We start from the raw sequence: 19,451 nt of genomic DNA on the forward strand, positions 1-19,451 counted from the left end.
TATGATGTATATCTGCTTCGTTATTGTCATTAAAAGTGAGGTAATTGTTCAAGAGTAGAGTCATTCATAGTATTCCTATGTTTTGACTTTTTTTTTCTTTTCATATCGGAAAATGCCGCCTGGCATATATAAGTACTTCCAAACATTGAAATGATTTTTAATCCCAAATCTCTTATGTTTGAGTATTTCTTCGAAAAAAAAAAACTTTAAATAATTCTACTCTGGATTTTTAATAACAACATTCCATGGATTATTGATTGCCGAACAGATGTATGGTTTGATTCATCAGCTTGTTTACACTAGTCATCAAAGGTCTTGATAACAATATCAAGCTGATAAACAATTACTTTACAATCTGTAGTGTCATCAAGTATTGTAATTTCTTAAAAACATTTCCTTGCAAGGTGAAACGCTTTCAAACTTTTTTAGCTAGTTGGTTTTCATTAAAAGCTTTAGCCATGACAATAGCAGCAATTTTAATCAACTTTCCAACAGAAAATCGTTTCTTCACTTTAGAATAGGCAACTGAGCGATTACAGATGCTTCTGCAGTTTTTGTTACAGATGTAGATATATTACTTTGCTCTTGAATTGACTTTTCATATTCTTTACTAAAAGATCCTGCATTCTTCTGTATAACTGAACTACTTTGTTTTATGTAAAGAAGTATAATGTCTCTAGACATAAAGAATATAAGACATAAAGAGAATATAATAAAAAAAAGAAGAAAATAAAAATAAAAAAATAATATAAGATATAAAGAATATAATGTCTCTAGACATTATATTTTTTATTAACTTCTTCAGTCAGAGAAGAAATCAAACAACACGTGAACAAGTAAATAGAATACTTAACGGTCTTGGAATTCACGATTTTTTTTTAAGTTATAGACTCTCGTTTATTTATTTATTTCGGGGGGGGGACTACAAACTTTTATGTATTTTGTAAATAAAAAGAAAGAAAAAAATTGTGGAATTCTACCCCAAAATAAACCTTTTAAATGACCAAATATGCATTCGTTTTCAATATAATTTATAATTCAATAACATAAAATTCTTTACTTAAGTTATGTAAATTTATTAAGTTATAATTATTATTATCACGTCACACGGACACCTCAAAGGAGTCCAAGGACTCAGCATGAGAGGTTACACTACTCCAATGCAACTCACCGTCTCCCTAACCTAATCCTCCAACTCCATTAATCTAATAACTCTTCTTTTATTTGTATAAAAGTCTGTATTTGCTTAAAAATAATTGCAGCATGAGAGCATGGTATTATCCAGTATCTGCGACATGATCATACCTTAAAAAGTTGCAATCAAGCAAAAGTCAGTAACAAAACGCATATAGCTGAAAGTGTGCTACGACTTCCGCAATTGTTCTACTAGAATGATAAAATAAGGAAGAAAATTGAGAAATGAATTTTACATTTGAAGTTTTTTTTTTCTCCCGGAAACTCGTCTCTTTCATTCTGTATACAGACAAATCGGCCTTGAGAACACACGCAATTTACAGAAAAAATACTAGTGGTGGTGATGGGCAATAGCTGGCATTGGTGTATGTGATGATGGTAGTGGCGGATTAAGTGGTAGAAACGGAGTTGTAGAGTAGATGCCCTCCCTCGATGAGTCTTTGGACTCCTTGGAGGTGTCACGTAATAATAATAATAATAAGAAGAAGAAGAAGAAGAAGAATTTGCGAGCTGTAAAATTTCATTCCACGGGAAGCTAGTTTAGACAGCACTTCTATAAATAATAATATAATATAATCTGTATCTCCAAACTGTCATGAGACAATATCAAATGAGAGAATCGTGAAGAAAATATATGGAAAAAAGTCATGAGCAATGGATATTATTCTAAAATCAAGAAAAATGAATCTTCCGGGACCTGAAACTGAAGGAAATGAAAAACAATAATTAAACGAACACACACACACACAAAATCGGAGCAGAAATAGTAACGAACAAATTCCTAAATATAATTTTGAAAATAATAGCGAAATAAATTCCTTATGGACGATAAGAATGGAATGGATGTGATTTTTTTTTCTTTCTTATGAACCGAAACGGAAGAGAATACGTCTCCAGATGATCTTTGTTTGTATGTTCACTACCTGTTATCAGACAGAGAAATTTCCGAACATTGCGATTATTTGAATTATATTGTGAGTTTATCAAAGATAGTTCCATATTTTTATGTTTCAATATAATATAAACAAAAACATGTTACTAAACGTAAACTTTTTTTTTGTTTTGATTCTCTGAAATTTTAAGTATTAGTTTGTTTCACAAATAATAAATGAAGTCGGTTTTTTCCCCTAAAAGGTCTAGCAATTTAAGATTCCTGAATCATACTGAACAGTCGAAGTTACAATTATTGTTATTATTATTATTATTATTATTATTTAAATAACAATTTAAGAAACGGCTTCTCCTATTCTCTTTGAGGAATAAAAGGCGTTAGCGAATTATTATTATAAGAAAAAACATACCTATTAATAAGCGTAATTAATCATGTTGATTTAAATCATATGCGATACTATTCTGTTCATAATTCTTAATTTAAAATTACTTTTTTGTTTGTTTATCTAGATCCATGTGAAACAACTGTATGCGGAAGAGGGCGTCAGTGTGAAGTAAACCAACTTGGCGAAGCTGTGTGCGTGTGTCAACGATTCTGCAAGAAAAGGAAGAAGCCGGTCTGTGGTTCAGATGGGAACTACTACATCAATCACTGCGAACTACATCGAGCGGCTTGCTTGTCGGGACGAACTATTACCATTGATCACAAGGGAGGGTGTCTAAAGAAGAAAAGTACGTGAAACATTATTTATTTTGTATAACAACACTGCCTAAAGCATTTGATGTGGAATGTTGACACATTTGACACTTTCTTCAATATTGTATTATATTGAGCGTTTTCAGAGTTATTGTACTTTAATAATTCATTGTCAGCTATTGCATTTTATCACCTAAAAAGTAGAGATAGATACAGAATTCGGCATAGTGCTGTCCATTTCTCTGTTTGTCTTTTTTTTTTTTTTTTGGTCTCTCTTAAAGTACAAATTGTACCGAGATTCATTTTCACAAGAGCATTTTGTTGGTCTCCAACTGGGTATGCAATAAAATTGCGTAAACAATACACCCTAAATATTTTTGTTATTAATGGTTGGATAACAACCATTTGTAAATAACTTTATACTTGTTAAAATGGTAAATTTATAGATATCTTCAGTGATGCAATATATATAAATTCTCTCTGGTAATCCCGTGAACTGTTGTAGAGGATGAAAGCAATATAAAGAAGTGTGTAATAAAATAAAAATTTAACAGTTCGCTACCTTTCACAAAATAGAAATAGCAATAATTTGTGTATAGTGACATTGATATATTGAAAAGGATCAGTGTTCCCAGTAATGTTCTTCAAAAACGGTTCATGGAATATATCCACTGTAGACATTGCCTTTTATTATTAACGACTAACTTTTTTTTTCTTTCTTCATAAAAAAAAAAAAAAAATCACTGTGGGTGCTGAATAGTGATTTTTTTTTTTTTTTTGAATAATATTTTTATAAGTTTTCAGTTACACTTGTAAAATACACAAGCGAAATCTGTGTTATTATTAACATGTTTGTGCTGTGCAGGAATGAATTGTTTAGTATTGTACAGGGGATGAAACATGAGAAATTGTGTACTTTGTATATTGGATCAGCACACCACAAGTTGTAGCATATTCCATTGAAACCAAATCTGTGGAAAGAGGAAAGCTCTCTCTCTCTCTCTCTCTCTCTCTCTTGATTTTATAATGTATTTTAAGTAATATTTAATTTTATACATATATAAATATATCCTGCCATGGGCATGGATGTTTGTGATTATCTGTGAAAATACTAGCAGTGGTGGCCAGCGGTAGCTGGCATTGGTATAGATAATGAAGGTAGTTGCGTTTGGTGAAGACAGAGAGTTGTAGAGTAGGTGCCCTCCCTCGATGAGTCTTTGGACTCCCTGGAGGTGTTACGTACTAATAACAAATATGTGAACCCTACATAATCAAGGCTGTGGGGAAACTTTAACAGAAGTAGAGGAAATGAGAGATCTAGGTGTGATGGTGGACAAGGACCTGAAATTCAGGGGCCACATTGCACAAGTTGTGAAGACATCACATCAAATAATGGCAATGATGTGGAGAACCCTGACATGCAGAAATAGAGAGGTTATGATTCCATTGTATAAGGCCTTGATCAGGCCTCATATGGATTATTGTGCACAGATTTGGTCGCCGGGTTTTCATGGTGACGAGGATATGTTGGAAAGGGTACAGAGAAGATTCACAAAGGTAGTCAGGGGTCTTTGGAATGTGGAGTACGAGGACAGATTGAGGGAATGTAAGTTGCAAAGCCTCGTGAATAGGAGGAAGAGGGGGGGGGAGATATGATTGAGACATATAAATTGGTCAGGGGTTGTTATCAGGTAGACATGGAAGAGATTTTTCATAGAATTGGAGATGGAAGTAGAACAAGAGGCCATTGCCGGAAACTGTATAAGGAGGGTATGAGCAAAGGAGTGAGAAGCAGGTTCTTTGCATGGAGGGTGGTAGGTGAGTGGAATGCATTGCCTGAGTGTGTTGTGGATGTGGACACATTGAATCAGTTTAATTCAATGTGTCTGCAGATGCGGTTTTAAGACGCTGTTGGATGAATTGTATGCAATAGTGAGTACCTCCCATGATGAGTCTCTGACTCCATGGAGGCCGGGTGTTGATGATAATATTGTAATAATATTCATGACCACATTGTCTCAAAACCGAATAAGAAACTCAAAGATTGGAATCAAAGAATTTCATACCGAATATATAGTAGACTATAAAAGAACTTAGTAGACTATGTAAAAACTTATTTGGTTTTGAAACAATGTGGGACTAAATATCCCCATAATTTTAATAATGTTATATCGCCGAAGTGAAGTCTATTGGCTCTTTATTTAAGTAATAATTTAATGGGTGCACCTTTTAGACAACTCGTATAGCAAAGTATATAAGTTCTTTTCGCTATACCTTCAGTATTAATTTGGTCTACCTACTCACTGATGAGACCTCAAAGGTTGAAACCTGTCTGGATCTTCCTCCATAATGTATAACATCATACATCTCCTAGGAGATATGTTTTGCATTATGGGAAATACTAAGAATAGTGATCAGAACTTTACCCACCTTTGCTACGAGTTGCCCTAGTTTGTACTATGTACTACATGCTTTAGCTTACGCTAGTATCCGCCGATACTTTTATAGTCTACTATATATTCAGTATGAAACTCTTTGATTCCAATCTTTGAGTTTCTTATTTGGTTTTGAAACAATGTGGGATTTAATATCCCCATAATTTTAATAATGTTAAATCGCCGAAGTGAAGCCTGTTGTCTCTTTATTTAAGTAATATTCATGACTAATTTTTAACGGTATTAACAACACCAAACAAGTTTATCAAAGTATGTTTTATTAACTGCTTATATTTTGCTGAATTTCAAATCAGCATCATCAGAGCACAACATACTTGTACATGCGAAGTAGTGAATAGGTGAGTAAGTAAGTTAGTGAATAAGTGAAACAGTATAATTGCAATGGACAAAAGATCTAAAGTCCTATTTTGGTGCCCTCTAATGTTGTAAAAAAAGAAAAGAAAAAAATCATTACAGCTATGTGGGAGTTGCTCTTAAGATGACAGTCTCCGAAATTTTTGGCAAATTAATGCAACCATATTTGTTCTGGTTAGGAGAATTCTTCAAAGCCATTGCAAAAAATAATCTTTCAGATCTGTAACGACTCCTAAATAGCAAATTCATTTTCTTCCATCTAATCCTGTGTGAAGGAGTGTCCAAAAGCATGGTCTGCCAGTCCTGACTTGCCATAGTAATAGTAGCGAATGTATTTTTTATGTTCTTCCAGGCAGATATTAATTGATCTTCCTGTTTGCCCATAGTAGGCCAAGTAACAGGGAACTTCATACACTCCTGGGTGTGCTAAAGGGTAAAGTTTATTCTTAGGTGAGCAGATCAGAGTTGCTAGTTTGACATGAGATTCGAAAGTGGTGCGATGGCCATGTTTCATCAGTACTTTGGCTATCTTATGTATCTCTGTAGGAATTGTAGCCGTTGGCCAAGAACATATGGCACAGATATTTGAGTTCTGTGGTCAGAGCTGTGTCATTAGAACGGCTCTGGCTCTAAGTGTTTTTAAAATGCAATATTGTTGGACTGGATGATGATGTGATTGTTTATGTAAATATCTTCCTGTGTGTGGGTGAAAGACGAGTGACTAATGTGTCAAGAAATGGTAAACAGTTATTAGATTCTTTTTCTACTGTGAAGTGGATTTTGTGGTGTTGGCTGTTTATGACCAAAGTTGTGCCATACATTCTTGGCCAATGGCTACAATTCCTACAAAATAGATAAAATATTACATAGCCCATTACTCCTCCCTTCCCTAATACACAGCAACATGACCATCTCTATTCCCTATGTCAGAGATACATCAGGAAAGATAGCCAAAGTACTGATGAAACATGGCCTTCACACCATTTTCAAACCTCGTGTCAAACTAGCAACTCTGATCTGCTCGCCTAAGGATAAACTTCATCCTTTAGCACACCCATTTACTTTGACTTGGCCTACTATGGAAAAACAGGAAGAGCAATTAACATCCACCTGGAAGAACATAAAAAATACATTCGCTACTATTACTATGGCAAGTCAGGACTGGCAGACTATACTTTGGACACTCCTTCACACAGGATTAGATGGAAAAAAATGAATGTGCTATTTAGGAGTCATTACAGATTTGAAAGATTATTTTTTGAGTCAGCAATGGCTACAATTCCTACTTTGAAGTATTGAAGAATTCTCCTAACCTGAATAAATATGGTTGCATTAATTTGCCAAAAATTTGGGAGACTGCCATCTTAAGAGCAACTCCCACATAGCTGTAATGTTTTTTTTCTTTTTTTTACAACATTAGAGGGTGCCAAAATAGGACTTGAGATCTTTTATCCATTGCAATTATATTGTTTCACTGCTCACTGTCGTGTGTACAAGTGTGTTGTGCTCTGATGATGCTGATTTGAAATTTAGCAAAACATAAGCAGTTAATAAAACATCTTTTGATTAAAATATTTTTGGTGTTGTTAATACCGTTAAAAATTTGTCATGAATAACCGTCGGCACCTAAGCCCATCTATTAGATTTGATGGACTACCATCAGGACCAGAAGTTTTTTTGGTATCCAGGTTGTTCAAGATTCTTCTAATGATTTATTCTGTTGGAAGGCTACAGGAGGCATGTGATGTAATATTCCAGGTAAAGTTGGAGATGATATCCTTGGTCATCTATGCAGGAGTTAAATGAAGAAAATAATGCCAAGCAGTCAGCCTTATCTTTAGGTGATGTTGTATATTGCCAGTGGGTGAGAGAGAGAGAGAGAGAGAGAGAGGCAGGAGCACGTGGGCAGAATTCTACCTAACAGCCTTTGTAATGGACTAGAAAGCATGATTGGCACAAGCAGTGACTTTTTTCTGCATTTATTCCTTTCAAAGTCAAACAGCACTGTTAATGACTGTTTTGCAAGTGTTGTGGGATGTCTGTGAAGCTTAAGTTTTGTCTTAAGCAACTTATAATATGCTAAATTTTTCTTGGATTATCATCCTAGCACACTTAGTAGTAGGTCAATAGTTTGATGTATATTCTTGTCTTTTTTTTTTTTTTTTTTTATTATTATTGGTTGTATATGGACTTCAGTGCTGTGGAGTGGCTGTAGTGTGGAGATGAGGGACAGAAATACATCTCTGGAGCACATTTGGTGGAATACCATCTTTCTGACATGGATAATTTCTATCACACAGTTGCAAGAAGTATCATTATAGAAAGGATGTGAATAGCTGAGGAAGAGGATATTCCACTAGGGATTAGGATTTGAATTACCAAGAGGAGAGATTACCTGATTTACTTACATGAAGCTTTAATTGCTCCCATTTTTTCACTTGATTACAGCTGCTTGATAAAAGAACTAGCTTTTTTGTTTAGTAGTAGGCCCACCCACTCCTTAAAGATTAGAAACATATGGGTGAGAATTACTACTGTAGGGTGGTTATGGATTGCATAATTTGAGAACATTGCTCTAGAAATTAGCTGTACTTTTTAAGTTTGAGTTTTTTTCTTTTTAAAAAGAAAAAAAAAAGTTCCACTGCATAAAGAAAGATGGCACTGGTGGTTTCATACTGGACACAAAAATCTATCTAGAAACTTGCAAACATCCATGTCACAGCTTCATTTGAACCCAGAGTTTGTTCGTCAGGGCACATATACATGACAGTGAAATGTTTAAAAGGAGGGCCATAATTGCGAATGACTTTATGCGTGGGTTATGTATGACGAGTGGTGTAGAATTTGTGGACATGTGGAGTGAGTTCGATGGGCGAAAGGATCTATATAAGATGGATGGCTTGCATTTGAATGGTTACGGTGTAAGAAGACTTGAGAAAGTGTTGCTGAATGTGGTGGATGTGCAAATTCAGGGAAACTAGATTTATTAAGGGGGGGGATAGATATACAGTCCTTAGGGAGGCAGTTGAATGTAAGAATGAATATAATATGCCCGAGCAAATAAGGAGAACAAATCAGAGTGGGATAGTTAATATAAGGCATCAAGGTAGGGTTAGGGCTAATGGGGGGGTCGTAAATTCATGTAAACTAATGCTAGGAGTATTAGGAACAAGAAGGAAGAGTTTTTGGCCATGGTTGGCACTTCCAGACCACAGGTTATTGGTATTAGTGAAACATGGCTGACTGTAGATGATATAGCTAGTGGGATTGAATGTGATGGGTATAGTGTGTTCAGGAATGACAGGGAGAATAAAATGGGGGAGGAGTATTGTTGATGATAGCTGATGAGCTGCTGCCAAGGAGAATAGAAGATGAATTGCAGGATAGAGAAAAGAGCACATTTGAGGCCATTTGGTGTGAGATTGTGGCTAGCAGAACTAAATATACAATTGGGTGCTGCTATAGAAAAGGTGATGGAAAAGATGGTGGTGACAGTATGCACAAGCAAATAGAAGAAACGAGTGGAAGGAGGATGATTATTATGGGAGATTTCAACTATGGTCGCATTGATTGGAGTGAGGAGAGGACACACGGGAGGAAGGAATTGGATTTTATGCGGTTATTAAGGGATAACTATCTGCGACAGCATGTAATGGAAAATACTAGGGGTCAGAGAGTGCTTGACCTAGTAATTACATCTGAGGATTTGGCTGTAACAAATATGACCACATTGCCACCAATCGGTGAGAGTGATCATAGGGTCTTGACTTGGGAGGTGGCTAAAGGTGTAGAATTTTCAATTAAGACAGGGTACATATGTACATATGGAATTATCGGGCTGGAAAGTATGACAAGCTTAGGAGTTTGATTGGTTCAGTGCCATAGCATGTACAACTGCAAGGACTAGAAGTCGATAGTGCATGGGAGGTAGTTAAGAAGTGTTTGCATGAAGCAATGGCTGACTGTATACCTAGAGTCCGAATAATAAATCAACTAGGGGTTAAATGGATGAATAACACCTTTAAGCTTGAGCCTGCAAAAAAAGAAACAACTATGGAGGGAATTTAAGGAGAAAGGTGACCGGCAGGCACAGGAACGGTATAAAGCACAGGCCAGAAGGGTAACGAGTGTGGTAAGAAAAGCAAAAAAGGATTACGAAAGAATATTGGCCATGCAGGCTAAAGAGAATCCTAAACAGTTTTTTAGATATGTAGCAAGTAAAAGGAAAAATGTACATGGCAGAATGATTTTAAAGAATGCCGATGGTAAGGAGGTAACTGAATCAGTTGATATAGTTGAGTTACTGAGTGAGCATTTTGCAAGAATATATCATCCAGGTGGTGACATTGCAGAAACGAATGTACCAGTAGATTATACGGGAATTATGTTGAATGAAGTGGAGGTGAGTAGTCTATTGCATAACCTCAATGTCAATACATCTGTGGGATTGGATGGTATACCAGCTCGTGTTGTACGAGAAGCAGCTAAAGAATTGTCAGTACCCTTGACCATTTTGTTTAATTTGAGTCTCGGGTCTGGGTTAGTCCCGAGGGGGTGGAAAGAGGGGAAAATAGTTAGCTGCATAAAGGTGGTTCCAAGACTGCTGTTGTAAATTACCGACCGATTAGCATATCAGGAATCATTGTCAAGGTCTTAGAGAAATTAGTCAAGAAAAGAATACAGGATTGGATAGATGAAAATGGGATATTGTATGGGGGACAACATGGTTTTGTGAAGGGTAGATCATGCCTCAGTAACTTGCTCATGTTTTATAACACAGTGACGGCTGAACTGGATAGGGGTAATGGGTTTACAGTAATACTACTGGACCTTGCCAAGGCTTTTGATAGGATACCACATAGAACCCTAATCAGTAAACTGGAGCAGATGGGGATAGATATAGGGTTGGTGAGATGGATAGGAGGGTGGTTGAAGGAGAGATACCAGAGAGTGGTTTATTCAGGAGTGGAGTCTAAAAGAAGGCTTGTGACTAGTGGAGTGCCACAGGGCTCTGTTCTTGGACCACTGCTTTTCAATTTGTTCATTAATGATATAGGAAAGGATTTGAGAGGAAGTGTTCACTTGTTTGCTGATGATGCAAAGTTGGGTAGAGCAATTATGAGTGCACAGGATGTCAAAATTTTACAGGATGATTTGGATAGTTTGGAGGACTGGGCTAGGAAAAATGGATGTCAATTTAATGTGCCAAAGTGTAAGGTTATGCACTTTGGGGTGAAAAGAATAGCAGCAGTATATCGCATTGGTGGAACTGTACTCCAGGAGATTGATGAGGCCAGGGATTTGGGAGTGTTGGTGGATAGGGAATTGAAGTTTAGGGGGCACATTGCAAAAGTGACTAAATCAGCTCACCAAATCACTTGGCTTCTGAAAAATACTTTAACATTCAGAGACAAACAAGTTGTTGTTTCTCTGTATCGAGCTTTGATAAGACCCCATCTGGACTATTGTCCCCCTTTATGGGCACCAGGGTTTCTTCGTGATGGGGAGGAAGTGGAGAGGGTCCAGAGACGAGTGACCAAGATGATAGCAGGTCTGTGGAACGAACCTTATGAGAATAGGTTGAAGATTTGTGGGTTGCCGAAATTGGTCGATAGGCAAAGGAGGGGTGATATGATTGAGACATTCAAATTACTGAAGGGTTTCTATAAGATTGATCCAGAAGATATTTTTGAAAATATGACTGGTGATGAAGACTAGAGGCCATGAATGGAAGCTGGGCAAGAGCATGGTTGACAAGGGTGTTAGAGCTAGGTTTTTTACTTGGAGAGTAGTGAATGAGTGGAATAAGCTTCCAGGGTCTGTTGTGGATGCTGCGACCGTGAATGAGTTTAAGGCAAGGTATGATAGATACTGTGTGAATGTGGAATAGTTGTTCGTGACATGATGTTAGGGCCTCCCTCGATGAGTCTGTCGACTCCTTGGAGTTGCCTGGAACAACAATAATAATAATAATAATATACCATGCACCCAACCCATGAAGCCCAGCTCTTCTCTTTAAAACAAATTGCTTTTATGATATTATTTTCCTTTGTCAAAATATTTCATTCTATGATAGTGTGCATTATCTTCCTGTTCAGTGTGGTTCTGCTTTCCAGTGTGGATTTCATTTGATGTTATGGTGACTTATTGCTGTTTTGACTCTTTTTGTTTACTTATAGATTTTGTTAAAATTTTTATTTAAAAGTATTTTTATTAAACTTCATGGTTTTTAGAGTTATTCGTATAAATTTCAATGAAATAAAAATTTATGTAACTTCTGTATATAAACCCTGCTTTGTAATTAAACACATTTTTTTAAACATTTTATAACCAATGTTTACTAAGTTTTTCATCCTTGATATTTACAACCTTTCATCATTTTCAGATTATGATAGCAAAGAGAAACATAAGTCAATATCTCAGGAAAAGAGAACTGAGATGCCAGCTTCTTGGACCAACCTTCCTCAGCCCGAGTTTAGAGCCACTACAACAACAGAACCAAGTATGGAGTCTACACAAAGAGAATGCACTCATGAGGAATACGATTTCATGAAGGAGAACTTACTTCTCTATAACAATGCCAAACTTATGGATAGCAAAAAATCTGGTTAGTTCTAATAAATAAAAAAAAAAATAGTAATAAATTCTTAAATTACATTAAAATTTACAAAAATTTGTCTTCTGAAATTCTTCTCTTTATCAAGCTATATATATATATATATATATATATATATATATATATATATATATCAATTTCATTTCTTTCTATATTTTGGTTTAACCAATAAGAATTACAATTTGGTCGGCTAAATCCCAAATTGCCAGCCCATCCTCGTCCGTTCAGTATCCAAGTAGATACCCAACAGGGTGCACCACGAGAAGGTGAGGATTGGACATTAGGTCAGAAGCTCTGGTCGGTTCTCCACATTCCTTTAAAGGCTATGTGGAGGTCTCCTCTCAGTTATACAGCTTTGACCCTTAAGCACCCCAAAATATAGAATGATGGTACAACACGACAAAATTTCATGCCGGCTGGGGCGTCGCCTGGTTAAACAAGGCCCCCGTTGTTTTTGCCAGGGAACCAGGGCGAACGGCGAAAAGTCAGCTACTGGAACAAATCTGAAAATAAACCCCAACTCAACATCACCAGAGTTAAAGATCAGTACTATCAACATAAGAAGCCTGAATGGCAAAGAAATGGAGCTAGCTGAGGAATTAGATAAGTACCAGATCGACATAATAGGGGTGACTGAAACAAAAAAGACCAAAACTGGTGAGATCTTTCTGAGCAATAAATACAAAATGTATATATTCAGGCAATGACAATCAAGGAAAAGAAGGAGTAGCCATAGTATTCAACACAAAATACGAGGCTAATCTTCTTGAATGGCAGGCAGTCTCAAGTAGAGTAATGTGGGCAAATATGAGAATGGGGAACTGGACAATGAGACTTATTTGTGCCTATGGTCCCACAGAAGGTTCTACTAAGGTAGAAGTTTAGGAATTTTTTGAGGCTTTAGAAAAAGCAACTGACACAATGAAAAATGAAAAGTTGGTCCTTGTTGGGGATCTAAATAGCAGAGTAGGAAATGATTGTGAGACATACAAAAATATTTTGGGAAAATTTGGAGAAAAGAGCAAAGCTAATAATAATGGCAAATATCTGTTGGATTTCTGCTCAGGACATGGACTGGTTATTACTAACACCATGTTCCAACATAAAAATTTGCACAAATTCACATGGAGAGAAGAGGCTAGGAATAAGAAAAGTCTCTTTGACTATGTTATTGTTGATAGTGATGTTTTCTCCCTGGTGCAGGACACCAGAGTGTACAGAGGATTTGAAATTGGAAGTGATCACTATTTAGTCTTGAGCAGGATAAAATTGAATTTCATATTGAAAAGAATAACATGTAAGAAAGTTTTAAAGCGAATAAAAGTTGAGCAGCTCTCAGATGTGAGCTGTAGACTAAAATACACAAAGACTATTGAAGAAAAAATGAAAGAGTTTGAGAACAGGAATCAAACCTTGGAGATTCAGTGGCAAACTCTGAAGAAAACATTGATTGATTCTGCCAGAGAGGCATGTGGTGAGGTTGTCTGTAAGGATAAAAAAATCAGAACTCCCTGGTGGACACAGGAAGTTAAAGAGGCAGTGAAGGAAAAGAAGAAAGCATACCAAACGTTCCTGTCAAATAAATCAGCTTGTGCTCTTAGAGAATATAGAGACAAATGCAAGAATTCTAAACACTGTGTAAAACTAGCTAAACAAAAGTCATGGGAGGACTTTGGCAAGAATATAGAAAATAAATATGAAGAAGGTGGCAAAATATTCTGGAGGTTGTTGAAGAAGCTTAAGAATGGAGGAAAGAGTGCTGATAGAGATGATAAAGGTAACATGAAAACGGGAGAAAAAGATATCCTTGAAGTATGGAGTAATTACTTTGAAAAACTGCTAAATGAAACAAGCAGTGATGACAGCACAGTGGTAAAAAACACTGACCAGGCATGTAGTCAGGAATACATATCCATAGTTGAAGTAGAAAAAGCCATCAAAGGCTTGAAATGTGGAAAGGCAGCAGGAGTAGATGATATTCGACCAGAAATGCTGAAGTATGGTGGTATAAGAGTCTTACAGTGGCTGCACTGCATAGTTCAGAAAGCCTGGACAGAGGGACGAATTCCCGATGATTGGAGTAGAGCTCTCATAGTACCCATATATAAAAAGGGAAATAAAACTGCATGTGAGAATTACAGAGGTATTTCCCTACTGAGTGTTCCTGGCAAGATCTATGCAAGTATACTTGAGAAACAGTTGAGAAGAATTGTGGAAGAAAAGCTTGGTGAAGAACAAGCTGGATTCAGGCCAAATAGAGGCTGTCAGGATCAGATCTTCACTTTACGACAAATAGTCGAGAAAGCATGGGAATATAACAAAGATCTGTATTTAAGTTTTGTCGATCTGGAAAAGGCATATGACAAGGTGCCAAGAGAGAAGCTATTCAATACGCTGCAGTTATATGGTGTCAATGGGGCATTATATCAAGCAATACTTAGTCTTTATTTGTGTTGTAAGTCAGCAGTTAGAATTGAAGGAAGTACAGGAAGATGGTTTAATGTTAAATCTGGTGTGAGACAAGGATGTACGTTATCCCCTCTGTTATTCATTATCTATATGGATCACATTATGAAGGAAAGTGGTATTAAACATGATATCAAAATTGGAGATGTTAATGTCAGCTCTTTGCTTTATGCGGATGATGTTATACTTCTAAATAAATCCGCTACAAGTCTGCAAGATTCTCTGACTAAATTGAATAGCTGTTGTAATAGATATGGTATGATGGTCAGCAATAAAAAGACAAAGACAATGAAAATAGGCAGAATCATCGAAAATGTCAACTGTGTTGTGAATGGAGAACCTGTGGAACAAGTAAAACATTTCAGCTACTTAGGCACGATGTTTACTGAAGATGGTAAATTAAATATAGAAATAGACAACAGAATCAGTAAAGCTGGTATGGTGGGAAGTCAATTGAATAAATTCATATGGAATAAGAGAGAAATTAGTCGGAACACTAAATTAGCTGTATACAAGACAGTGTTCAAACCAGTTTTAACTTATGGATCTGAGAGTCCTGAGAAAGATTATAGGCGTAAACAGATGGCATCAATGGCAGTATCATATTAAAAACGAGGATATTAGGAAAGAACTTGACATTGTCAGCATTCAGGAATGCGTTAGCAGAGCTAATCTCAGGTGGTATGGTTACTTAAACAGAATGGGCGAAGAAAGATTAGCAAAACAAGTGTTCTCTGCCAGGTTGGCAGCAAAACGACCCAGAGGAAGACCAAGATATAGGTGGATTGATAAGGTACAAAGTGCTTTAGACGATAGAAATATAAGATCTGATAATGTTGGAGTGTTGACAAGTAACAGACTGATTTGGAGGAAAATTGTAGATATAGAAATTAATAGTGATGTAATTTTTTTCATGTAGTACTGTCATATCCTGTACACCCCTTGAGGGTACATGGCATTAATTTGATGATGATGATGATATATCAATTTTATTGAGTTTCTGTGTCAATAAAGTCTGCTGTTACTGTATTGGATAAATTGTTCAGTATAGAATTAGTGATTTTATATATATATATATTATACACACACACACACACACACACACACACACACACACACACACCAGTGTCCAAAACCTATGGACAAATATTATTTCTGAAGATTACAACTGTAAATTCAGATGAATCAGCTTGTGACAATTTGTACAACTAACGATTTTGAGTAGAAAGCAAGTACACATTCAGATTTTTGAATTGCGTGTAAAGGGTAATACTCTACAGGAAAAAAGTAAAAGGCTGTGCTAAGCGAATTGTATTTGAAGGAAGCTCTTTTCGTGAAGGAATAAAGTTGAAAACTTGATGTCTTGTAATATCTCAAAGACATCTAGATGATTTCATGCAGGGGAAAACTTGAAAAGGCTACAGAATTATTGATATTGGCAGAGAGATTGGAATCTCATATAACATTGTATTCAGGCTCTATGCAGCATTACATATCAATGGAATGTGTTCCAGACATTTGCCAAGAGGTTGCCCTCATTCTACCACAGAGCATGAAGACAGATTTTTGGTTATACCAGCAAAACATAATTGACATGCCATGGCAGGTCAGCTTAGAAGTCGGTTCCATTCGAGCAAAGATGTGTGGATATCTTGACAAACTGCGATAAGATGTCTGTAAAAAGTAGGCCTATGTGCCCAAAGGGCTGTAGTTTGTATCTCTTTATCCACAGCTTATTGTGGAGCAGATTTTCAGTGGTGTTGTATCTATAAAAATTGGACAACACACCAGTGGGCTAATGTACTCTTTACAGATGAGTCATTTTAGTCTTTTCTCTAATTCTAGATGACACTTGATCTTGCATGAAAGTGGTACTTCTTACCTTTGCATTAATGTTCTTGAAAGGGATAGACTCCATCCATTATGCTTAATGGACTACAGGTGCTGGCAAAAGGGGCTATGACTGGTGAATGATATGCAATGAAGTTCTTTAACGTCATCTTTGATTGTTCTGTGGTGTTGTATGCAAAGAATTCGTTTTTGAAGATGACAGTGCCCCACTGTATATGCATCTCCCCTATCCAAGGTATTGGTCACCTTGTTATAGTACATAAGTTATTGAGACATGATCACCCCTTAACAAACCCATGTTGATAACTGCACAGAATACTGCTGTTATCAACCCATTTCTGTATCCTACTTCTCACCAATCTCTCTAGGACCTTCACAACTCCAGATATACAGACTGGCCTATAATTTGAAGCTATAGCCTTATCACCATCTTTATGTGGTGGAACAACCCTACTTTCACTCTCTTGGAGATCTAATGACTTTTAACAGTCCTATCTTCTTTCTTGCACAAACAAAAAAACCCTCTTCCTTTCAGTTCTTAATTTTAATAATAATTAGATTTCTAAATAAGACATTTCACTTCTTGAAAATTTAACCAGTCGTAATCTTTGTTGGCATATAGACCTATTACAATATTGCCATTAATCACCACTCTGCACATTAGTTTATCTCTAAACTACTGTTAACTATATAAAACTCACAAATCTGATTCACCCACTTATTACTGTTGTTCTCACATTTGGATAATGTCCAATATGAGAGTAACAGAGTAAGAGTTCTCAAAAATCATTGATTCAATACAGAAGTGAGTAGTTAGATTAATCAGCTCTCTTTTTCTTTCTGTTCACACTACCTTCTTTCATGCAAATATCCACTTTCTGCTCTATGCATGTTCTATAGATATTTCCTGGTCTCTGTTCATCAGAATTATCATCAGTAGTATCCCCATGTTCACTGAATTTCCTAAGACATGAAGTTCAACTCTAAACTTCTAGAACAGATTTTTTTCTTTGTTCATTCTCTCTATTACTGTCTCTCAAAACAGCCTCCCTTTTGTATTTGCTTAAAATAATAATAATAAAAAAAAATGCAAATTCAATGTTAAGTTTCTTTTCTCAACTTTCCACCCATTTACAGTATTAGTATTGCCTAGGATCATCATGAAAATCAAGGCACTGCAATTTTTTTATCTTGACTGCAGAATATTAAAGAAATGCTGTTATGATTTTATAAAAATCCTTTCAGATAAAAATTAAAATATAATTAAATTCATCATCATCAAATTCTTGATATGTACTCTTGGGAGTTGGATGAGGGGGGGGGGTATAGGATATTATGGTAGTATTAAATGAAAAAATTAGTTCATTACTAACTTATCAACAATTTTCTTCCAGATTAATCTGTTATCTGATCTTTAATTTTTATCTTCTAAGTCACATCCTTACTGTATCAATCCACCAAAGCCTTTGTCTTCTTCTTCTTCTGGTTTCCTTTTCTCTGTCATCCTGGCAAAAGAATACTTGTTTTGCTAATATTTCCTCTCCTATTCTGTTTAAGTGACCATACCACCAGAAATTAGTTCTGCTCTGCTAGCAGAGCTAATCTCTGGATGCTAACAATATCGAATTCTTTCCTAATATCGTCATTTTTAATACGATACTACCATTGATGCCATCTGTTCACTCCTCAGAACTCTCATATATGTTGCCTCTAATTTTTTTTTTGTCATATCCTCACGTGCCCTCGAGGGTACAGAGGTCTGACATATGTCAGTTTACAGGTCAAAGTTAACCCTGTGAGAATGACCAGTCCTCAGCAGAGTGTCAACAGCATCAAACGATTTTCTCCTTCCAACTACTAACTGCACTCAGACTTGCTTAACTGTTTGAGTGAGCCATTAGTAGCAGAAACTTCTTTGTTGGCTGTTGCCTCTAATTATTTGTGTAAATAAATTTTGAATTTTTGATACACAGTGGATTCCGGATAATATGAACACATTGGGATTAGAACACTTTGTCCCAATTAATCAGCTGCTCCAGTTATGTAAAATTTTATGGAAAAAGCTAAAATAAAAGTTAAAAATGCTTAAAAATAGACAAACTTTTGGTATACCTTTTGTTAACCATGTTTTTATTTAAAGAAACTAAATGTACGCATGTATCAGTATCCCTAAAGAGATTAATCCTACGTAGGTATCTATCAAAGAAGCATATTTTCCCTTATTTTGGAAAAATTTATCAAGTGTACCCTGATGTGTTCCATTTCTAGACTGCAACTGAAGAAAATCAGCACTGGTATCTAATTCAGATAAAGGACTGCCTTCATTGCCTTCTTGCTAAAGTAGCATCGTCATCCTCATTACTTTCCTTGTCTTCTGGGATCTTTAAGTGTTTTGTTGCAATATGTTCAACAAATGCATCCTTACAATTTTCATTGTAACATTGAAGGCTATTGTCAATGCATAAAAACACTTTGTAGCTTCTGACATGTTGCAGTTCCAAAATGATTGCATTTTTATTATCAGTCATATCTGTTATTTCCTAACCCAGAATTCTTAAAACCGCAATGAGCAAAGCAGTTTTGAATTGACTTTCTGCTTATTTCTCACCAACAATCTGCAACAGATTGTACTGCCTGTAAAATGGTAACCTTTGTGCTGATTTCTTTGGCCATTAAAGATGATGTCAGTAGATCTTCATTTGTTTCAAGGATGTAGTGTACCAACCTTCTGCATTACGTCTTCAAATTTTTTATGATTCCTGTGTCCAGTGGCTGTACCAGAGACGTGTTAACAGGAAAGAAATTCAAGTTGAACATTTTTTCAAACAATGTAATTGAGAGTGTACCACACAGTTGTCCAGAAGCAGAAGTAGTTTTAATTTTCATTGCAATTCTGCATCCCAACTCATTAGCCATTCCTGAAAAA

At 36.0% G+C, this 19,451-nt stretch overlaps 1 protein-coding gene across 2 annotated transcripts in view; it reads left to right on the top strand.

The window, feature by feature from the left end:
• The window catches only part of LOC150099257 (follistatin-related protein 5-like), a 503,787-nt gene that overhangs the window by 306,796 nt on the left and 177,540 nt on the right, over positions 1-19,451 (top strand). For both annotated transcript variants that reach the window (XM_090403821.1, XM_090403822.1), the window contains exons 4-5: positions 2,596-2,817; positions 11,978-12,199. In XM_090403821.1, the coding sequence (XP_090259947.1) occupies positions 2,596-2,817; positions 11,978-12,199 (444 nt within the window). The remainder of the gene's footprint in view (positions 1-2,595; positions 2,818-11,977; positions 12,200-19,451) is intronic.

The sequence above is a fragment of the Typopeltis vanoorti genome, chromosome 14 (genome assembly GCF_054136105.1).
Source record: "Typopeltis vanoorti isolate ZY-2024b chromosome 14, IOZ_Tvanoo_1.0, whole genome shotgun sequence".
Taxonomy (NCBI): domain Eukaryota; kingdom Metazoa; phylum Arthropoda; class Arachnida; order Uropygi; family Thelyphonidae; genus Typopeltis; species Typopeltis vanoorti.